A 21,544-nucleotide genomic window follows, 5' to 3' on the forward strand; every position below is an offset into this window, starting at 1 on the left:
AGAATTCTATGCCCAGGGAAAGTATTTCCAAAATGAAAGGAGATAAAACTCACCAAAATTTATACATTAAATAGGTGCAATTTTTTGGTATATCTTTTCCTCAATAAAGCTTTAAACATTTTAAAGGAGAATAAATACATTTCTCAGCCAACAAAAGAAACTGAGAAGATTCAACACCAGGAATCATGAACTAAAAGAAAGAGTTCTGGGGCGCCTGGGAGGCTCAGTCAGTTGAGCGTCCAACTTCGGCTCAGGTCATGATTTCATAGTTTGTGAGTTCGAGCCCCGCGTCGGGCTCTGTGCTGATAGCTCGGAGCCTGGAGCCTGCTTCAGATTCTGTGTCTCCCCGTCTCTGCCCCTCCCCTGCTCATGCTCTGTCTCAGAAATAAATAAACATTAAAAAAAAAATTTTTTTTAAAAAGAGTTCTTCAGGCAGAAGAAAACAATCCCACAGGGAAATGTGATATTTCAGGAAGAAATAAGAAGGAAATATGTACGTAAATATAAATAAATATTGGCATATAAATTAATGACTTGTGGGGCTTAAAATGTGTGTAAAATTAAATTCATAGCAACAGTAACACAAAATATGGAAGGGTGTTAATGAGGTTAAAGCGATCTAAGGAGAGCATTCTTGGAAAAGTAGCAAAAATAATTGTTATATGGCTGTGACAAGTTAAAGATGCATGTTGTGATTTCCATGGTAACCACCAAAAGAAAAGCTACATGATACACTACAAACTAATAAAGAGAAAAATGGAATCATTAGGTTTTTCTTTCTGCCTATAAAATCCCAAATAATTTAAACGCTTTCAATAGCAAAGTATTCAAGACTCTCAATTTGTAAAACAGTTGAGTTCTACTAAGGTTGTATAACCAGATGCCTACTCCAACGTAATCTATTTCTTTTTTCTTTTGGTATCTGATTTAGAGTTTTCACAAAAGAGCAAATTCATAGGCTTAGACACAGAGTAAACACCAATTTTAGTAAGTATTTTATTTGAACATGTTAAAGCTTAACTTTGCAGCCACTTTGACTCATTAGTCACTGAAATCTAACAAGCTCCCACTGGCACTTATTTGTGGGTAGAAAGCATGAAACCAGAATGGTCAAGACATTCTAAAGCTATGAAAAAGAACCATGCATCCCATCGATCACTGCGTGTGCCTCCCAAACTCTGCTGTCCCACAACCCCGGTCCTTGGCATTTCTTTCGGCGCTGGGATTGTTGATTACTCTAATCCCGCGTCCCCTTCCTCTTTTCCCTTGACCCCTCACCTGTATAGGTCCACGAAGTGCTTCACTGCAGTGGTAAGGTCAGAGTAGTTCTGTAGGAGTTTTTTGGCTCGTGGTCCATCAGCTTCTTAATGTCCCCCAAGAGTCACACCCTCTGGTCCCAGGCAAAGCCTACAGAAGTCAATTCGATGGAAATGGCTGCCCTTCTGTCACCGCGTGAAATTCCAGTCCAAGCTGGAGTCAGGGTTGGGCTGAGTCCAGGTAAATACATCCCAGAGGTTGTGACTTGCCTGGTGCCAGCAACACATTTGGCCTAGCTTGGTAGCCAACAGAACATGTCATGCATATGAGCGATGACAACTGAGGGTGTAAATGAAGCAGTGGCGAGGGGAGGGGGCCCCTGGAGACAGTCAGTATTTCCTTGGTTTGAACTTCAGTGCCACACTGTTGATGCAAAACCTCTGCCCACTAGGCCCACGTCCATCAGGAAGCACGCGGCCAAGACGGGCTCCACACTGCACGGGAGAGAGGCCGCCATCATTTCCCCACCGAGACACAGTTCTTTACGTGAAACTAGACAGGTGAGCCCCACGTGGCCGCACCCCACATGGCCACCCCACCCTGGTGTCTGACATTTGTATGGGGGGAGGGAAGCCCATCACATCAGAATTTGATTAAGAAATGAAAGAAGACAGGGGCGCCTGGGTGGCTCAGGCAGTTAAGGGTCCGATTCTTGACTTTGGCTCAGGTCATGATCTCATGGCTCGTGAGTTCGAGCCCCGTGTCAGGCTCTGCGCTGGCAGCACGGAGCCTGCTGGGGATTCTCTCTCTCTCTCCCCCTCTCTCTCTGCCCCTCCTCTGCTCACTCTGTCTCTGTCTCTCTCTCTCTCTCCCTCCCTCTGCCCCATCTCTGGAAGGCCACAACCAGGAACGGCTACGTCAGAGAGTGGCTCAGGAAGGTTCTTTCTCTTCCCTGCAGTGCCCAGAATAATAGGAGAAGGATCTGAAGCAGCAAGTGTAGAAAAGTACGAAAATACTCCCGCGTCATAACACCAGCTATGCTCTTTGCAGCATCGGGGAAAACCAAAGAGACAAAACAAAAAAGCCCCACCTGCTTGCAGACAACCTTGGTGCGAGTTAATCCTAACGAGGTGTCCACGCCTCTCAGGATCCCCGCGTCCCTTTCATCGGAACCAGACGTCCCGTGAGCCTCAGAAAACGAAGGCCGTCCGGTGCCGGAGCAGTACTTTTTCTCGGAACCGGGTAAGACATTGGCCACGCGGCAACTGCTGAGATTGTTATGAACACACGAAGAGCATTGGATGCCCCAACTCATTTTTCTGATCCCCTCCCTCCTCTGCCAGACCTCCAGGCCAGTTAGGTGAACAATCAGTTCCGCAGGAACCCTGCCCTCTGCACTGTCGCTATTGAACACGTTGTCCCGTCCCCCGGAAAGGATCTCTTGTTCCTGGGATGCTGCCAGCTCCCCTCCCGATGTCCGACAGGGACCAAAAAACACTAGAGGCTTTGTGAACTGTGATGCCCATTAGGAAACACAGATCCAATCCAAGTGGTCTAAATGTGGAAAAGGGGGAAACGGAAATGAAACAGCAGTGGTCCGTGGAGGGCGTCACGGTCTGGGCCCAGCAGGGGGAGACCTGATGAAACGCATTTTCAGCAGCAGGACCTTCCGGTTACCCGGACACAGAAGCCTGACTGCCTCTGCCATTTCGCAGCTGTGTGACACTGGGCAGGCTATGTAACCTCTCCGGGCCCCATCTGTAGCATGGGGAGAATAACACCTACGTCATGGAGACGTTTGGAGGATTGAAGGAGATACTCTGTGGGGGCGGGGGGGGGGGGGGGAGAGGAGTAAGTGCTCTTGAAGGTTTGCTGTGAACAGTCGCTGCGGCGCCGTGACCCTCCTGGACACGTCCCACGGGAACGAATGGCGCCGAGGTGGGAGAGGCCCAGGGGGGCCGACCAGAGGAGTGAGAGGGAAACACGCAAATCCACGCGCCAGGGACCCCCGGTGAGCTCCCTCAATGGGCGCTAGGGAACCCGAGTGGAAAATCTGCAATGGCAGGGGAAGGGCTCTCTAAGGAAGAGGGAGAAGAAATGCACTATAAACTCTGCAAAACAAACAAACGAACAGACAAACCAAGAGCCAAACCCCAAAAAACCTGAGTAAAGAGAAGGAAAAATGGCAAATAACCAACTCCCTAGCCTATGAACGCAGAAGGAAGCTCGGGGGAGAGCATGCGCCGCAGCAGGAAGAGTCAGGTTTGAGGCGGTCATCCTCAAACACTCCCATCTCAGGGCTGCTCTCTATTAAGTCACTGAGGAGCTCTGAGAGCTTTTGTTTAGGGGAATTACGGATACCGATGTTTAACAAATTAGAAATTGTAACTGACAAGTTGTAAATAATCATCCACGAAGTTATTTTTAAAAATAACGAATTCATTACCTGGTCCCATAAATAACCTACTTTTCTGACAGCGGATTATATTTTCCAAAATGAAACAAACACTTAGTGAGAAGAGATGCACTGTTTCACAATTCTGCGCATCTCTTTAACATCTAGCTTAGAAAAAGGAAAAAGACCATTGACTCTTTGTATGTGCTTCTGGATTCGATCTGCTGCACTGCTATTTTGACTGAGGTACAGAAGAGGATGTGGCCTCATGGATATGCAGTAACGAAAGAGAGGGAGGGCCTTGTAGGGCCCCTAAAACGGTCCCAGAAACTCCCAGGATCCTCAGACCAGCCTTTGAGAACTCTGAGGAGTAAGGGCCCTGACTTCTGAAAGGTGTGCGCGTGGAGCCAGGCTCTGCTATATCTGTGACCTTGGCAAGTTATTTAGTCCTTTAAAGCCTCAGTGCCCTAATGGATAGAACAGTAAAAGCATTATTGCCTCACAAGGTTGCTGACAAGATTACCTGAAATAGTTTCCCTATAGGTACAGTGTATTTAGCATAGTGTCGGATAAACGGCACATGAATCGGTAGCCATTATTTTTAAAAATCATCACTATTATTAATAACAGATATCCATGAAATCTGAGCAGCCAGAGGTCCACTTTTTTTTTGCAACCCTTTCCAAAGGGCTCAAAACTATTCATCCGAGCCACCCTGGCCCAGGGAAAAAAACATTCTGAGTATGTTTTAGTAACAGCCTTTCCACCCTTAACATTACACGTAAACCAGTGATCATTAAAGGCATTCTGATGGAGAATTATGAATGTAATACATTTTTTAATGAATTAATCTAAAGACTAATAAAAAGTCATTTAAAATGTTTATGGGAAACAATAAATCTTTCTTGATGCAATTAACGGAATCTGCAGATTTTACCAGGTAATAATGAGAGGTCCATCATATAGAATTTCAGAATGGGAACCTAAATATTAAGGTCAATTAGAAATTCCAATATATGGGAGCTCCTGGATGGCGCAGTCGGTTGAGCATCTGACTTTAGCTCAGGTCCTGAGCTCATGGCTCATGGGTTCGAGCCCCACTTTGAGCTTTGCGCTGAGAGTGCCAGGGCCCACTGTGGATTCTCCGTCTCCCTCTCTGCCCCTCCCCCGCTCACGCACACACGTGAGACTGTCAAATAAACAAATAATAAATACATGTTAAAATTTTTTAAATAAAAAAAAAGATATTAAAACAAACATATTTAAATGATTACCAGATTATAAGACTCTACCTTGGGAAACTAAAACCACTCTGGATCATCTCTTTTCACATACTCTTAGAGGTGTTTGTTTGTTTGTTTTGCTGTGTGTTTGCGTGTTCGTTACATGTTTATTTGCTTTGGTTTTTCTTCATTTCTGGAAATTCCACAGCCCCTAAACTACAGCCGAGGCACCTGGTGATAACTGACAACTCTAAAATCTTAGAAGAATTTCCATTCATTCGGAGGAACCGGAACACAAAAAAGGTTTTTAACCAATGTTACTTAGTTACTTGTAACATGCAGGACATCCTGATGTTATGTAAGAAGGAAAGTAATATTAGGCTTTCGGTTTCCTTCCATTCTGAGAAGGATGTAGGAGCACCCAACATGTGATCCCACAGTAGATTTTAATAAACACTTCCAGAATGGGTACATGGGGGGGAAGGAGAAAGAAGGGCAACAGAGGAAGCAGGGAAGTGGTGGCAAATGAAGCAACAGTCTGGAGCCCCCAGAGGGGTGATAACATCCTAAGAGTGTTCTGGACCTGGAAACCTTGGATTAAAGGCCTCTGACTCGGACAGGAGGCATGTCTCCCGGAACAGGCACCATACTGGTTCTGTGTGAAGCCAATTCTGCCAAGAGGCAGTGGTCCCACATCCACTTGACTCTTTCTTGGCTGACCAACTTTTCCCCCTCATTTTGACCCTACACAAACATTTGGAGGAATGTTTACTTTTTTCCTCCACCCCTGCTTGCTATGATGAAGGCTGGAGACTAGAGAAAGAGAGAGGCAAAACAAGAATATTTTCCTAAGACCAAGCTCTTGAATGGGAAGCATGCTCAGGAATATAAGCTTCATGGATAGATTCTCATTAATGAGACTATATTCACAAGAATTCCTCATTCTCAAAGATTTATCTCCATATGCAGCCCTAAGAAGGATCCGTCTCTGAGGACAGTCATTGCCAACAAGTACTGAGTGCTTGCTGGGCACACGCCGGGAACTGCGCTGGTGCTTCTGCGTGCATTACCTCACGACTCAGTCAATCCTGTCAACAACCTTATGAAGTCCAACTATCCTGCTAGCACGTTACAGGTGAGGAAATCAAGCCACAGACTGGTTCAGAGACATGCCCAAGGTCACAGAGCAGGGGAGCAGACCCCTAGCCACTTCAGTATCCTACCTCTCCTATAAACAAATACATCTTTAAGAAAAGTATATTCTGGAGCATAAAAGATCCTTTTAAACATATTCATATTTCTTCCAGTTTCAATTATTCAGCAGCAGCAGGAAAATGGAACAGAAACCAACTCAAAAGTCCCTAAGGGGGAAAAAAAATAGAACCCTTTCAACTAAAACTAAATGATTAAAAAAGAAATAAGTAAGGTTGGTGAATCGGCAGCTTCGCAAACTGGCCTTTGGTAAACGGGCTTCTCGAGAAGTGGCTGGTTCTCCTGTTAGTCTTGGCTGCTTCACTCTCTCAGTGACCTGGGGTTGGTCACTCAACTTCCTTAATTTGGACACGCATTGTGCCGATACGGTAGCCACTAGCCACATGTGGGCTTTTAGTTTTAAATGAATTAGAGTTAAATAAAATTAAAAATTCAGCTTCAACGACACTGAGCGTTCAAGAGCCATATGCGATTAGTGGCTACCATATTGGATAGAGCAGATCTGGAGCATTTCCATGGAGGCAGAAATTGCTCCTGGACAGTCTACCCTACTGCTCTAGTCTCAGGTCCATACCGGCTCCAACGTTCTGTGATTCCAGACTGGCTGCTGCGGTGAGGGGATGGTGGGCCCCGGGGGGGGGGGGGGGGGAAGGTCTCAATTTTCCTAGTGCAGAAACTGGAACACCAGTGAAGTAAGAAAATGAACGCAAAGTGGGAGAATGCCCCTACGAGGACAACTTCTCATCCTGTCTTCACAGCCCAAAGGTGGAAACAGAGCATCCGTCTGGTTACTGTCCACCTTCATTTTTGACTAAAAGCAGGCTGGCCATCTCAAGGTCCTGCTTCTCCTTAACAGAACCAAAGGTCAAGGAATAACTAATGGCTCAGAAATACGCGTCCCACATCTTCCTGTGTTAAAATAGCCTGCTTCTCTTAGTTCTCCCCAGGCCATCCCGGGCCGACTGCTCTCTTAGATGCCTCCTCACCAGCCACTTGTCGTAGTGAGTGAATCCGGGCAAAGACTTGCCCTTCCGCAAGCACGAAGGGAAATCGATCCTAATTGTTCCTCATCCTTGCCGGCGGGGTCTGGCTTTCCAAATCCGGCCCACATTAGCAGCCAGCAGCCCAAGAAAGCCCGGTCTGCTCAAAGCCCAAAGGACATAATGAAGCCCGGCTTAATGGAAGATTCACAGAGCTGGCTTGATTTATATTTTATTCTAAACCAATTTAGGGTTGATGCAGAAGAAAGGAAAATATCTTTGAAGTTCTGAAAACAGGGCTTCAAAGATGTTTTCCTTTCTTCTTCATCGAATCTACTGTTTTTAGACTGTTTCCTGCATGGCTAAACAAAAAAGCCTTTGTTGAGAGATTTCAGATCCTGATTGACTTAAAAGAGGCTTTGAAATCAAGGGACAATTAAATTTACTTTTAGCTGGTATAGAACAGGGTATGGCATTCACTACTGTCAAGCACTGTGGGGAATCTATCCTCATAAAATTCTACATTTCCCAAATTAAATTATAAACCCAGTTTCCCTGGGAGAGATACAGTTTTAATCACATGGCCAGGCAAATACTATTATGCTTTAGGTTTCTTTAAATACTTTCCCAGGAAAATACTCTAATAGTGTTACCTTAAGGTGCCCACGAAGTTTTATTTGTTGTCTAGTTCTCCGGGATACAGAGAGAAAGAATACAGGCTAAGAGATCTCGTTAACTGCTCTACATGCTAGAAATAATCCAGACAGGCAAGTATTTTATAGAAACAGCTCTCCTTATAGCAACCATGCCAAATGAGGAGGGCAATTAAAAACAACAGGGGTATATATTTAGCCAAGACTTCAAGTGAGACAGAGCTGCATGAAATCTGGAGGTCCGTTCTCCTTCAGTACCTCTCCACCTTGACCTTACCTGAAGAGTGGGTTGTCCCAGCACACGCAGTGATACGTTCCTGATTCCTTGTTATTCAGGTAGATCCCACTGAAAGGCTGAAAGCAAATGAGATACATCATGTGTAGGGTTCTCCTAACACCAGCAGGAGATGATGTGGCGGATTTAAATCCAAGATTCAGTCCCCAAATAAAGGAATTTTTGTACTAATTTGACGAAGGGCAAACATCACCGGAGAGAAAATTACAACGTGCCCGACGAAGCAGCCTGCAGGCTTATCACAACCCAGCCTTTATTGTGCCAAATATTCAAATTATGACATTAATCATGCTTTGTATTTATATAGCACCTTTCATCCAAGAACATCAAAGTCCGTGAAAAAGTGAGAGAACAGTCCTCTGCATGGTGTAAGATTTCAGTCTTCGTCTCAAAACAGTTCATACAATAGGAATCCAGTCCACTGTCTAAAACACTTTGAAATCTCCAATTAAAGACAGAATATAAATACATACATAGCATAGCTCTGTCAGCTCGTGGTTGTGCCTTTAATACGCTTTGCGCGGCATTTAGGGCGTTGCATACTTACAAAACGTTTAAATAATGAGTTATCCCACACCAAATTATCCCACACCAAAGTTACTACCTAGATGAAATGACTTCATTAATTGTGGCCTAAAGAGTTTGCGGGTTTCCAGAGGTTTCCCAAGAAAAACACAAGGAGACTCGAGGCAATGAGTCAGCCAAGTCTTGACATATATTTTTCAAAATGCCATTTTGCAAATTGGATCTCGCTGTTGGAAAAAGAAACAAAGAGCTTTTTGCCCAATTCCTTTTGTGAAAGTAAATTAAAAGGAAAGAAAACAAAAACAAAACCAACCCCGTCACCCCAGCCAACTACGGACCATCCACCAGCAGGGCCGGGCAGCAAGCGCTCCCCCAACTGCACGGGATGAAAGAGAAGCCAGCGCTCCTCTGAACGGGCCGCCACGTTGCAGAACGGACTCGGGAGGCAGGCTGGACTCTTCTGCCCTTCCTAGATTTCCCGTCTCGACAAAATCACAGGTCAAACATTCAGATTCCCCGTGGTAATATTAACAGCCCGTTGTCAGCGAGCCGCATCACGGACAATTTCAAAATAACCCGCTGAGCCTACCATCTGGGCACGCTTGGACGTTTTCCCTCTTCAAAGACTCTAAGCTGAGCTGCAGAACAGTAGTTCTGCACAGTAGTAAGCTGGTCTTTTTACGGCCTGTCCCCCTGGGTGCCTGCTCCCACCCGTGGCATCTGCAACCAAGCTCCACATCCCTCCCGCCTGGGCTGACGAGACACACATGCCAGAGGGCCACCAGTCCTGGGGCTGAGCTAGAAAGCCTAGGAAGCTTCAACGGACACATTTTATGAAGTGACATCTATCCAGGCCTCCTAGACCGATTTCCTGATGCCTCCTTCCCCTTACACCTCAATTTTATATGAGTCTTATCATCTATTTAGGGCCGAACTCAGCTTTTAACTCAATTGTGCATTCTAGTATTTACTTGAAAACCTACTATGTACCCAGGGCTGGTCTGGGTGCTGTTACAGAGATGGGGAGGAAAAGACTGGGAACTGAACTGGCCAGCCCCTTCATATGGGACTTCCCAGCCTCCAGAACTGTGAGAAATAAATGTCTGTTGTCTAAGCCCCCAAGTCTGTGGTATTCTGCTATGGTGGCCCTGAAGGCAGTCTGTCTGGACCAATGGGACCTCTTTCCATACAACATACCTGTTGGGAACAGATGGCCCGCTCAAAAGGGCGATTTGCACATAACTTCATATAGAACGATTTACAAAGGTGGGGACAGGGCCAGCGGAAACCAACAGGGAGGGTGAGGCAGCCCCGGGCCTGTGGCTTTGAGAACACACTACCCTACTAGGCCTGTGGGGCCAAGGATGGGGCAGCTCCCAGCACCCGTGAGGCTGCGGCCGTAGGTGAGGGCGGCCTGCAGGAGCACGGCCGCCGAGAGGACCCCGGATCCTGATTTCTCGGTTGTGTCCTCTGACCTCGCCGGCATCATCCACTGCCACACTCGGTCAGTAGCCGGAGGGAAGGGGAGTGTGTCTTCTTCCCAGAGCTCAGAGCGGAGCGAAGCATGTGGAGAGCAGTTCTGCGGGGCAGACAGCGGGTGACCTGCATAAAACCTGCCTCCGACTGCCTTCTGTCGGACTTTTATAGTGCAACCAGGCTGTAAACTCATCTGCTGTGTCTACCCGAGTGCTAACGTACCCCTGCGGCCCAATACGCACACGCGCGACCGAATTTTTAAGTGTGGGTGACCAAATAGAAAGCTTAGACGTGTTATTTCTCTCTCGTTAGCAAGGCTTACAGCTAGTTCTGCATCATTCCAAGAAGTTACGTGTGGACGTGGGTCAGCTGAAAGGGATTTACAACATGACTGAAAATACTGGATGATGCTCATTTTGTGAAATGGCCAAATGCACAGAGCATACTGCACCATCTGTTTGAGAATCCCACAGATTTATTCTCCTCAACATCTGTCAGCTCATCTCCAGGCTCGGTATATATACCAAACCCTGCCTGGCTGTGTCCCTGAGAAAGGGCTGGCTTAGAATATTCTGGGATACGCCCAACTGCACACAGAGAATCACACGTGGCTCCCGGTATTACCTGCACTAATAACCACGGTCTCTTTCCCAGTGAAGGATTATTAGAGTCCCACCCACAGGAAGTTTTAAAAAATAGCAGGACTTCACAAGAATCTATTGGGATCTGCCGGCCTAAGGACGTCAGCATCGGAGAAACCGAGGGTGTGCCATGATTCCACGGCCACATGCACATGAACTCGGTGGGGCCTGCTGAAGGAAAGACAGAAATACCCTGCAGCTCCGCAAAAGCGCTGTGGTCCACTCTGTGGGGTCCACTTCCCCAATGAAAAGGTCTAGTAACCGCGTTCTACGGCTTTATTCCAGCGGCTATACTTGGGTGTGAGACAGATTACTGGTTAAGAAGCGCTGTGCTGGGAAAACAGTACCGTGATGAGGAACCACGGAGGACGGAGGACGGCTCCCCCCGGAAACGAGTCAAAGCTGAGCTTGATGAATGCAGCTTAATGTTTCTGCCTCTTAGCCTGCACTCACTCAGAAGTCACAAAAATTTACTTTCTGAGGGCGGACCACGGCCAGGCGCTGTGTTTTGTGCGAGGGCCACGCCAACAATGGCAAGTGCTCTGAAGGAAAAGTGCTGGGAACAGCAAGGCCGGCTTGGGGCCGAGAAAGGCCTCCCTGAGCACAGGGGCTGGGGGTTGAGAGGTAGGTCTGAAGGGGCAGGGAGGGTGGGCGAGGGGATGGGGGAGAGCAGGACACAGGGTCAAGGGCGGAAGGGAGAGGGAGCCCAGGGTGTTTGAGAGCGGAAGGAAGCTCAGTGTGGCCCAAGCGCAGAGATAGGAAAAACAGCCCCACCGAGGAGAGGGGCAGGAGGCTGGGGGCAGAGCCACTGGGGTCTAATTAGCCATTTGTAAACTTTGCTCTTTACCCTGGAAGAGGCGGGAAGCCTCTGGAGGGGCGGCGGAGGGCTGTGGTCGGACTTGTGTTTTCGGATCTCTCTGGCAGCCGTGTGGAGAAGGGGGGCCAGAAGGGGAGCAACGGGAAGGTTACTGAGGAGGCAGAACAGGGTGAGGGGAGGGAGGGGGGTCCGGGAAGGCTTCCGGTCCCTACAGGCAGGTGGACACGGGTGCCCGACAGGGAGAACCACGGAGGAGGGCCGGACGACGGGCAGAGCGGATGAGCGACACGTACCCCAACCCCCCCTCCAGCCACCCCCGGTCCATCCAGTCACCGAACCGTCGGCAGTGTGGCCTACCGGGTCGGTTCCCTTTCGCCTCGTGACGTAGAACCGCTCTGGAGTCAGTTTCTTTTGCCACTCGCTCCGGGTGAGAGACTGGCTCGCGCTCTGTGAGGGACCCGGGGTGGTTAAATGGGAACCTCTTGTAATTAGAACAAAAGGGCCCAATGGACGTTTCCCCTGAGCCTTGCTCCTCAAGTGCACGGCCACCCCCAGGACACGGCCGTCCCTCCCCTCTCCCACGACTCCCTTCGTCCCGGGGACCAGAAAGCTCCGGTACAAAATGCTTCAACTGACTATTAGTTTCACGAGAAAGGAGCAGCAAGCGGACAGCCGGTTTTCTCGTCCCACTGGGGCGCGGGAGCTAAAGAGGCAGCTGAAATATGAAATAATGCAGAATAAGATCTCCTCGGGTGCCCGGGGGGTGCACATTGATCCCTCTTCTATTACCGCATCCAGAGGAGTATTTCTTGCCAGGACACGGCTGGGGGTAGCTGAGTGACTGGAGAGAAAAGAACCGTGAGCTCGTGGGTTATTCAACTCCTCTCCTTCGCTGGTTTATAAAAATCTCTCTGCTTTTGTTTGTCGGCAGAAGTCTCTATTAAAAAAAAACTTCTTGGGGCGCCTGGGTGGCGCAGTCGGTTAAGCGTCCGACTTCAGCCAGGTCACGATCTCGCGGTCCGTGAGTTCGAGCCCCGCGTCGGGCTCTGGGCTGGTGGCTCGGAGCCTGGAGCCTGTTTCCGATTCTGTGTCTCCCTCTCTCTCTGCCCCTCCCCCGTTCATGCTCTGTCTCTCTCTGTCCCAAAAATAAATAAACGTTGAAAAAAAAAAAAAATTAAAAAAAAACTTCTTGTGCGGAAAAAAAAGAGACTCCTACAGCGTATGCCCCTGCAAAGAAACGGAGACCTTCCAGAATCTATCCTTATGCTTTAATCTTACGACTTTTACTCCAGTGAATGGAAACAAATTAACTAGGACAATACTCTTTTTAGCCAAAGGGGAGGAGGAAGCCCAAGGCATATATAACCGATGCTTCTTCGACCATCCAACACGAAGAATGCGAAAGGGTTTTATGATCTGTGCACCTCAACGTCCCAATGAGAAAACGGCGGCCCGGAGGCTTAGTAACTGACCACAGCAACAAAGATAAAAGGTTAGACACTTACGGTGTTACCGCCAAATATCGAACATGTCTGAAAAGCATATTTGAAATTCATTTTGTTACCAGAAAGAGGTCCTGCATAATGAAGATCTGTATCTTCATCGCTAGCTCATAATACCGCATAATACGGTATTTTTGGTATCGTGTGTTGTTGTTGCTTATGGTTGTTCACATTTTATTAAAAAGTTTTTAATCTGTTAAATATGTCAATAGTTGCCCTTTCTTAAATACTTTTTGTAAAGCTATGGGGACTTCTTTTTCACTCTGGAAATACACCTCCGAAATTTTCCTATGAAAATATAGTTCAACTGCACACGGTTTCCCCAGGACTCATTTCCTGGGGCACAAAGCAAGATGTATTTATGTGACGATTACTACTGCTCAGTGGCCTTTCAGAGTTACCAATGCAGAATGCCACGCAATAAATGGACGGGGGAATGATAACAATTAAAAAAAAAAAATCACCCTTTTATAATCAGTAAAATAGTCCCTGACTCAAGCAAGAATCGGCAGGGGATTCTAAATTTTTTTTTTTTTTCAACGTTTATTTACTTTTGGGACAGAGAGAGACAGAGCATGAACGGGGGAGGGGCAGAGAGAGAGGGAGACACAGAATCGGAAACGGGCTCCAGGCTCCGAGCCATGAGCCCAGAGCCTGACGCGGGGCTCGAACTCCCGGACCGCGAGATCGTGACCTGGCTGAAGCCGGACGCTTAACCGACTGCGCCACCCAGGCGCCCCCTCTTTTTTTTTTTTTTTTAATTTTTTTTTTTCAACGTTTATTTATTTTTGGGACAGAGAGAGACAGAGCATGAACGGGGGAGGGGCAGAACGGCAGGGGATTCTAAAACCCCGGGCGAACGACTGTTGGAAGAATGGAACAGTTACACATTTTCAAGATAGTGTTAATTACGAGGAAGAAAATGAGCCTCCACAACGGAAAAATGTACACGTCACCACCTTAACCAAAGAAGCAAAGGGAGCATCGCCGACAGCGGGACAGGCTGACATCACGGGCCTCTGGGCGTGAGGCACTGAAGACGTCGCACCCCCCACCGCACTGCCTCCAAATTCAGGGAGCCCGCTGACACCTTCTCCGTGAAGCCTGGGAACCCTTCATCCTTCTCTCTCATTTCCCCGTAGTTCTGACACTTGGCATTCTCCCGTGGCACCTTTGCTTTCCCTGGGCTTCCGTGGCACCCGATTCTCTGTTCTCTCCCACGGCTCCCTTTCGGCATCCTTCGTCAGCCAGCCCTGGAACCAGTCCGGCTGTCCTAGGCTTGCCCCTGTCACCGCACCACACCTGCCTGCCCTTGGGTGATTTTGTCCGCTGAGTAGCTTAAGGACCATCCACATGATGAGACCCCCCACATCTAGCTTCCTTCCATCCTCTCTGCTGAGTTCCAGATCCATATGCAACCACAGACGCGTACCTTGAGGCTGTCCCGTTTCAAACACCGTGCGCGAGAGGACTTCGCGTGTCTCCCCTGCCCCGCCTGACCCAAATCTGCTCCTCCTCTCATGTGCTCCAGCTCTCTGATGCCACGCTTTAAACCGGAACGCCAGGCTGTCCTCCGTGACTCTTTCCTTTTCCGTGCACTAAGCCCTGTTGCTTCTCCTTCTTAAATAGCTCTAGGATCTGCTCATCCTCACTTATCTGCCACTACCTTGGCTCAGGCCGCCATTATCTCCAGCAGAGATGACAAAAGTCCCCGATTACAAAACGCCCTCCCCGATTTGCACCGCTTCTTCTTCCTCACTGCCCCAAACTGTTTGGTGTTGTCACACAGGAATCAGAAAACATGCCGTGTGAGTATCTCGAAGAGCACGTAGGCAAGAGAAAAACCTGGCTGCGTGTGCCTGGCATGTCTGATGAATAGCGGGAAGGCCAGGGGAATGGGTGGAGCGACCAGGAAAATATGCAGAAGTGGGAGCAGAGAGCTAATGGGGTAGCGGGCATAGCACCAAGGGCCTTGAAGGCCACCCTAAGGTTGGTGGCTTTTATTCTGAGTGCGGAAGTCACGGGAAGAGGAGCAGGGGCATGACATGATCTAACATACTTAAAAGGGTTACTGGCTGATGTACCAAAAAAATTGAAGCAGGGCAAAGGTCGCCGCAGGGCACCCAGCACAGAGGGCACTTGAACAACCTGGCCGAGAGACGGGAGGAGTCCTGGGTCAGGGCGGCGGCAGCAGACTTAGAGAGGTCCCTCGCCAGCTGTATTCTGATGGCAGAGCCAGAGGACTTGCAGATGTGAAGTACGAGAGAAAGGACACAGTCAAAGGGGCACCACTCCAAGGCTCTAGGTCCGAGCAGGGGACGACGGGGAAGCCTACAGGAGGAGCAGGTTTGAAGGCTTGTTGATAAAAATGCCAGCTCAATATTCAAGTGGACACGTCAGGCAGGCAGCTGGATTTATGGATGCAGAAATTGGGGAGAGGCCCAAGGTGGCCATGTAAATTTGGGACTCCTCACAGCATTACGATGTTATTTAAAGCCATGAGCCTGGAAGATCCCCAAGTCGGCGAGTGTGGGAAGAACAGAGAGGCCCAAGGGTTGGACTTGGAGGCGCCCCAAGATAAACAGGTGGAGGAGATGGGGACGAGCAGACAGCGAGGCAGGAAGGAAACCGCAAGAATGTGCCGTCCTGGAAAGAGATGACTGATAATTAACCATCGGGTTTGGCAATGTGGCCGTCATTGGTGCCCTGAAAAAGGGCAGTTTAGGCGGAGGAGAGAGAGAGAGAGAGAGAGAGAGAGAGTGTGTGTGTGTGTGTGTGTGTGTGTGTGTGTGTAGAATAGATCTGATAGAGAAGAGGAGGAAGGAAAGGGAGACAGTGCAGACAGGTCCCTCGGGAGTTCTGCAGTTAGCTGGAATGGAAGGTAAGATCGAGAGTACTCTTTATGAGGAGAAAGATCACAGTATCCTAGTAGGCTGTTGGGAATTGTCCACTGAAGAGCGTAAGTTGATGATTTAGGAGAAAGAGGGGAGAACTGTGGAGCTGTTTTTGACCTTGACCTTAGGTGGATGAAATACAGGAGAACAATGAAACTGTGAACATTTTATTGACTGTGTAAGCTTTAGATAACTATTCAAGGTGACAATAAAAGAGTTTTACAAAGCAATGCCAGCCTAACCGCCCAGTGAGGGGAAAACACTGTGCAATCTCTTCAGGCGCGGTTAGCAGGGAAAGGTGTTTTGGTTGTTTTAAGACCAAGTGGGATCAGAACTGGCTTTAATTGGAACTATGTGTTTAACCACAAGAGAAGCGGAAGACATTCTACTTAAGGCCGTTGAAAAGCCCAACAGATGTGTATAACTATATTTTGTAAGCCTTCAACCACGGGCAAGATCCAAAAGCTGTCCAGGGCCAACGTGTCTGTGTGACCTAAGCCGGGACTGGTCACACAAAGGCCACCTCAAATAGTGAAAAAAAGGACGGCAAGAGCGGGATTTGATTCTCCCTCCCAGAATCTAAACTGGTTTTGAGGGAAATGGGGGAAACCTGAACCCTGGCTCTATCACTGACACTGGTGATAGAAAGGAGTAGGAGAATACCATGATAAAACGCCCTCCTCACCCTCCAAGTGTCTGTCCTGCCGCGTCACTCCACCTACATTCTTGCCTTGGGCAAAGATCTTTTATTATTTCTGTGGAATTCTAAGAACTGACTTTTGGTACTAAGATTTATAGTCTGGAAAGTTGCTATTATCTTCCCTGCTTCTTTGGGGGAGGAAGTGGAATGGGCTAGAGGGGGAAAAAAAAAACCACTACTGTTTCCTGGAAGCATTGCCCTTAGGGTCTTTCCACATGCAATACAATTGCTGACACCAGAAAGAGGGAATTCAAGAAGCGCGAAAGTTCAGCGGGACTCCCGCCCTTCGGCTTCGAACCCAAGGTCTGAATCCTGGATGGGCCCCCAGATCCCTCTCCTATAGCTCCGTATTTTACCACACCTATTAGAGTGACTAATTCTTTTCAGACACTCCCCTTCTCCTATTTTTTTAGCTTAAACTTTAAAACTAAGATTTAAATTGTTAGACAAAAGGGGCGCCTGTCGGTTAAGCATCCGACTTCGGCTTAGGCCAAGATCTCACCGTTGCTGAGCCCGAGCCCCACGTCAGGCTCTGTGCTGACAGCTCGGAGCCTGAAGCCTGCTTCCAATTCTGTGTCTCCCTCTCTCTCTCTGCCCTCTCCCACTCACGCTTTCTCTCAAAAACAAATAAAGGTTAAAAATTTGTTTGTTACATCGTCAGACGGAAGAATTACTCCTTTATCTAAGTAAGTACGTTTTTTGGGGTGCCTGGGTGGATCAGTTGGTGGAATGTCTGATTCTTGATTTCGGCTCAGGTCATGATCCCAGGGTCACGGGATCAAGCCGCACATCGGGCTCTGCCCTGAGTGTGGAGCCTGCTGAAGATTCTCTCTCCCTCCCTCGGCCCCTCTCCCCCATTTTTCATGGCTCTTCTAATCCTTATCTGTACGTACCTTTTACACAATGTGTGTGAAAGGTTTCATGGGTAGGTAACAATGTTCAGACTAGTTGTTCTTCAAGCACCAAATATGCAACATTTAACTGTAAATCTGCAGCCTAGAAGACACCATCGAGAGAAGACGGACCCTGCCTTGATAGCAAAATGGCCAGCGGGCAGCTGGGTGCTCTCGGGTCGGGATCAGGTCTGCATCACTTACGGAGGCTTCTTTAATCATGGTGTTAGGGGGTGAACTGTGTCCTCCCAAAATTCGTATGTTGAAGTCCCAATCCTCAGTACCTTAGAATGTAACAGTATTTGGTGATAAGGCCTTTAAAGAGATAAGGTCAAATGAGGTCATATGGGTGGACCCTAATCTCTATAGCTGTATTTCGGAGATGGGGCCTTTAAGGAGGTGATTATGTTAAAAATGAGGCCACAGGATGGGCCAAATCTGACCAGTGTCCTCACATGAGGAGGAAGAGACTTTAGGGCTGTGTGAGCACAGAGAAAAGGCCATCTGCAAACCAAAGACAGAGGCCCCTCAGGAGAAACCAACCCTGCGAATACTTTGATCTTGAACTCCCAGCTTCCAGAATGATGACAAAACAAATTTCTGTGTTTCAGCCTTCCAGCCTGTGGCATTTTGTTGTGGCTGCTCCGGCCAATTCACATACTACGCTTTAGGAAACTAAAGTTTGAATGGAAATTGCATTATGTGTAAGCTCTGCAGTTTCACCGAACAGCAATTTAGGCGCCTGTACATACAACACCCAACCAGTGACCATTTTAGGAAGGAGTAAGGTCACTTGGACACCGGTGGCCAGAGAGGACTCAACGTTGGGCTTCTGGTCCTTTTGAGTGTGTGTAGAGGTGTTTTCTGTCCTTAGTCCAGGTCGTCTGCACCTCAAGTTGGTCCTTTAGGGACCGCGCGTCTTTCAGATTCCCTCTGCGTTCTCTCTTGCGATCTTCGCTACCAAATGATTTGGTGGCTCTTATTATTGTGCTAGCTAGCTACACAGCTTTACCTTGAACTATGCTTTGATACACTTGCATTCCTCTGGGTTCTTTTCTCGCTTTGTGCTGTGATTGGCACAGGCTATCTTTCTTGTTGGCAATATATTTCAAGAGGTGGGCTTAGGTTTTCTCATCTGTAAAGAACACCCTCTTGGGGTACCTGGGTGGGCTCAGCTGCTTTAGCGGCCAGCTCTTGAGTTCAGCTCAGGTCATGATCTCACAGTTTACGAGACAGAGTCCCGTGTTGGGCTGTGCGTTGACAGCGCATTGCCTAAGATTCTCTCTCTCTCTTGCTCTGCCCCTCCCCTGCTCGTGCCCTTGCTCTCTCTCGCTCTCTCTCAAAATAAATACATAAACATTTAAAAATAAAATAAAATCACCTAACGCCCTCTCTTGGTCATATGGTCACATACTGGTTACCTCCTTCTGGTTTTGTTCACCTTTCTGGTCACAGCTGCTCTGCTACCCAGTGTCACACACAAGGCGGCCTTGTTTCAATAAATACTTGTCGAGACTAAGGAAACCTATTAGGAACTGGCACAGAAAGAATCCCCAGCCCATTGTAATTTGCAGACTAGTCTTCTTTCCCACCCCAGTGACTGGACTGGTTTAACCAGTGCTCAGGACGGTTTCCTAGCAGAGTATTTCTAGAATGTTTTCCTGAAACAACAGTTTTCTCCAGGATACTTCTTACTTTCCTCTCTCGATTTGCTCTTGACGATCTCAAAGACAAAGTCATAGGGGCCTTGCCTCTTGCGTAGCAGAAATCTCAGTGCTGCGGAACCGTCTTCTGTCACTAACAACATCTCATTGCTCTCTCAACCTTCCCTAAGTCTGTAACGTATGTTAAATGTAGCTATACTTTTGTCCCTTGTATTTGTTTATGTAATTATAATTAACATTTACCGTATGCCGAGGGCCAGTCATTGTGATGAAGCATTTAAAATGTTTTTCATTGGGGCGCCTGGGTGGCTCGGTCGGTTAAGCGGCCGACCTTGGCTCAGGTCACGATCTCACGGTCCGTGGGTTCGAGCCCCGCGTCGGGCTCTGTGCTGACCGCTCAGAGCCTGGAGCCTGTTTCCGATTCTGTGTCTCCCTCTCTCTGTGACCCTCCCCCGTTCATGCTCTGTCTCTCTCTGTCTCAAAAATAAATAAACGTTAAAAAAATAAAAAATAAAATGTTTTTCCATTTAGTCTGGACAATAAGCCTACTGCTACCATTATCCTTATTTTACAGAAGAAAAACACAGGTTTAAGCTTAGCAAGTTCAGAACGTGCCCAACATGTCAACACCAAACTCTTACCTGTCTATAGTTTTTAACGGGTGCCTAATAGTTTTTGGAATCGAACTTTTCTGGTTTACTTAAGCATTCCTTAACTGACGGACATTTGGGTTACGGCCAGCTTCTGGTTCTTAAGAGTGGTGCTGTTAAAACCATTTTTGTACATAGAACTTTGTTCTTTTGAATTATTTCCTCAGAATAAATTCCCAGGAGGGGGTGTCTGAGAAGTTATAAAGCTCCTGTTATGTTTTGGTGTCTGGCCAGATTTTAAACGTTGCTGAAGACGTTAGATCCCCCAGGCAATTCATCAAGGCTATTTCTGACAACACCAGAACAAACACAAAAGCCAAGCTGCCATTGAAACCACTATCCTATAAAAAGGTAATGAGGAGAGCTCCGGCCCACAAGTGTGAGGTTTCCATCACCTGTGGTTCTCAGGAAGCCAACGCTTGACACACAGTAGGTATGCAACAAATATCATCAGACTGGCTGACTAAGACACCACGGGGTGCTGAAGGTCATGCCTGGAAGTCATGCTGGATCAGCTACTACTTCACGCAGCCTGTGCTTTTACTTATCTAAAACTATACTTTGAGAACTTCAGGGGATGGAAAGAGTTCCAAGTGATTGGTACATTTCAGAGGAGACAGGTATCTTGAAATTTCCTCAATGGGCATAGAACAGAATCGGATTCAGAGATGGGACAGCTGGGCAGTTGCCCAAGCAGCCAATCCACGGGGAGCACTAAATCACCCTGAAATAGATGTGAAATACAATTGACACAGGTCTCCACAGGTGACTCCAAACTAAAAGATGACATGCGAATGCGCCCCAATCCGACAGAGGAGCCAAAGGCATGTTAAAGAAACACGGACACATCACACACACGCACACACACACACGCTTTTCACTGGTCTCAGAGCCACTGACAATCAATGATTATCAGTCTAAAGGGGAACGAGTTATTAGCCTACACGTCTCAGATCTGGGACACACACACAGAAATAGAGCAGGGCAGGAAGAAAATCCGCAGGCGTCCGAAGTCTGAACCGCTCATTTCTCCCCTGGGAAAAGAAGCATGCAGAATTTAAGAGGGGGACAGTGTAACAGATCACGGGCCATTACAGGAGGGAGCATCGTTTGCCTGGAGTCTGGAGACAAGCGTCAGGGGCTCCTGAGCCCGACATTTTACCAAGGAAATATTCAGGGACACCCACCCACGTCCGTCCAAACGTACAACCCACTGTCAGGAACAGCACCCAGGGGCGCAGCCAAGAAGTTTCTCTAGAAGGAAGAGTCACGTGCAGAACCAGCACTCGGACCCCCAAGTTCAGGAGGGTGAAGTGAAACCGCAAGCCGGGAGGCGGCGGCAGCGGGGCCTACCTGCGTTCGCGTGACCTGCCCCCGTGCCGGCGCCGCCGCTGCCCGCTGGGCCCGTTCCGGTCCGGTCCGCCGGGCTACTTCTCGGAAGGGCAAGGCCCAGAACGCCCGGAGCAGGCGCGCCATGACGCCGCGTGCGGGCCGCACAGAGCCAACGCACGCAGTTCCCGCGCGCCCCGCCTCCCCCCGCGCGCCCCGCCTCCACCCTTCCAACACCCGTGACCACCCTGCTCCTCCCCCTCCCAAGTCCCTCCTCCTAACCCTTTCCCGCCCCTGCCCCTACCGCCCTCCCCTCCTCGCGGCCCTCCCTGGCCCCCTCTCCTTTGCACCGCTCACCCCTCCTGCTTGCTCCAGCGTGCCCGCACGCTTCGCTGGGCTTCTACCCCCTCCCTGCTCCTCCCCTGGCCCTGCCCTCCA

The 21,544-nt window shown here is 48.4% G+C and overlaps 1 protein-coding gene and 1 long non-coding RNA gene across 2 annotated transcripts; both read right to left on the reverse strand.

Moving 5' to 3' along the window:
* Nucleotides 1–972: 972 nt before the first annotated feature.
* On the reverse strand, nt 973–21,269 carry MSRB2 (methionine sulfoxide reductase B2). The gene is made up of 4 exons (XM_086714751.1): nt 21,131–21,269; nt 7,998–8,074; nt 2,348–2,525; nt 973–1,751 (listed from the first exon to the last, which is right to left on the reverse strand). The coding sequence occupies exons 1-4, from the start codon at nt 21,251–21,253 to the stop codon at nt 1,647–1,649; spliced, it is 483 nt and encodes a 160-aa protein (XP_086570877.1). The 5' UTR covers nt 21,254–21,269; the 3' UTR covers nt 973–1,646.
* On the reverse strand, nt 8,247–11,947 carry LOC147579472 (uncharacterized). Its single transcript, XR_015253988.1, has 4 exons — nt 11,832–11,947; nt 11,505–11,625; nt 8,862–10,385; nt 8,247–8,767 (listed from the first exon to the last, which is right to left on the reverse strand). It is a non-coding gene; the product is annotated as an uncharacterized LOC147579472 (long non-coding RNA).
* Nucleotides 21,270–21,544: the final 275 nt, after the last annotated feature.

Source organism: Puma concolor, chromosome B4, assembly GCF_028749965.1.
Source record: "Puma concolor isolate L17-30 chromosome B4, mPumCon1.1.hap2, whole genome shotgun sequence".
NCBI lineage: Eukaryota > Metazoa > Chordata > Mammalia > Carnivora > Felidae > Puma > Puma concolor.

Excerpts from the sequence above, each read along its gene's own strand:
- MSRB2 (XM_086714751.1), bottom strand. The coding sequence starts at position 21,253 with ATGGCGCGCCTGCTCCGGGCGTTCTGGGCCTTGCCCTTCCGAGAAGTA. Across the intron at positions 2,526-7,997 it reads TGGGACAACCCACTCTTCAG|CAGTTGCCGCGTGGCCAATG; the intron begins GTAAGGTCAAGG and ends TAACAATCTCAG. Across the intron at positions 1,752-2,347 it reads CCAAGGTTGTCTGCAAGCAG|TGTGGAGCCCGTCTTGGCCG; the intron begins GTGGGGCTTTTT and ends TCTCCCGTGCAG.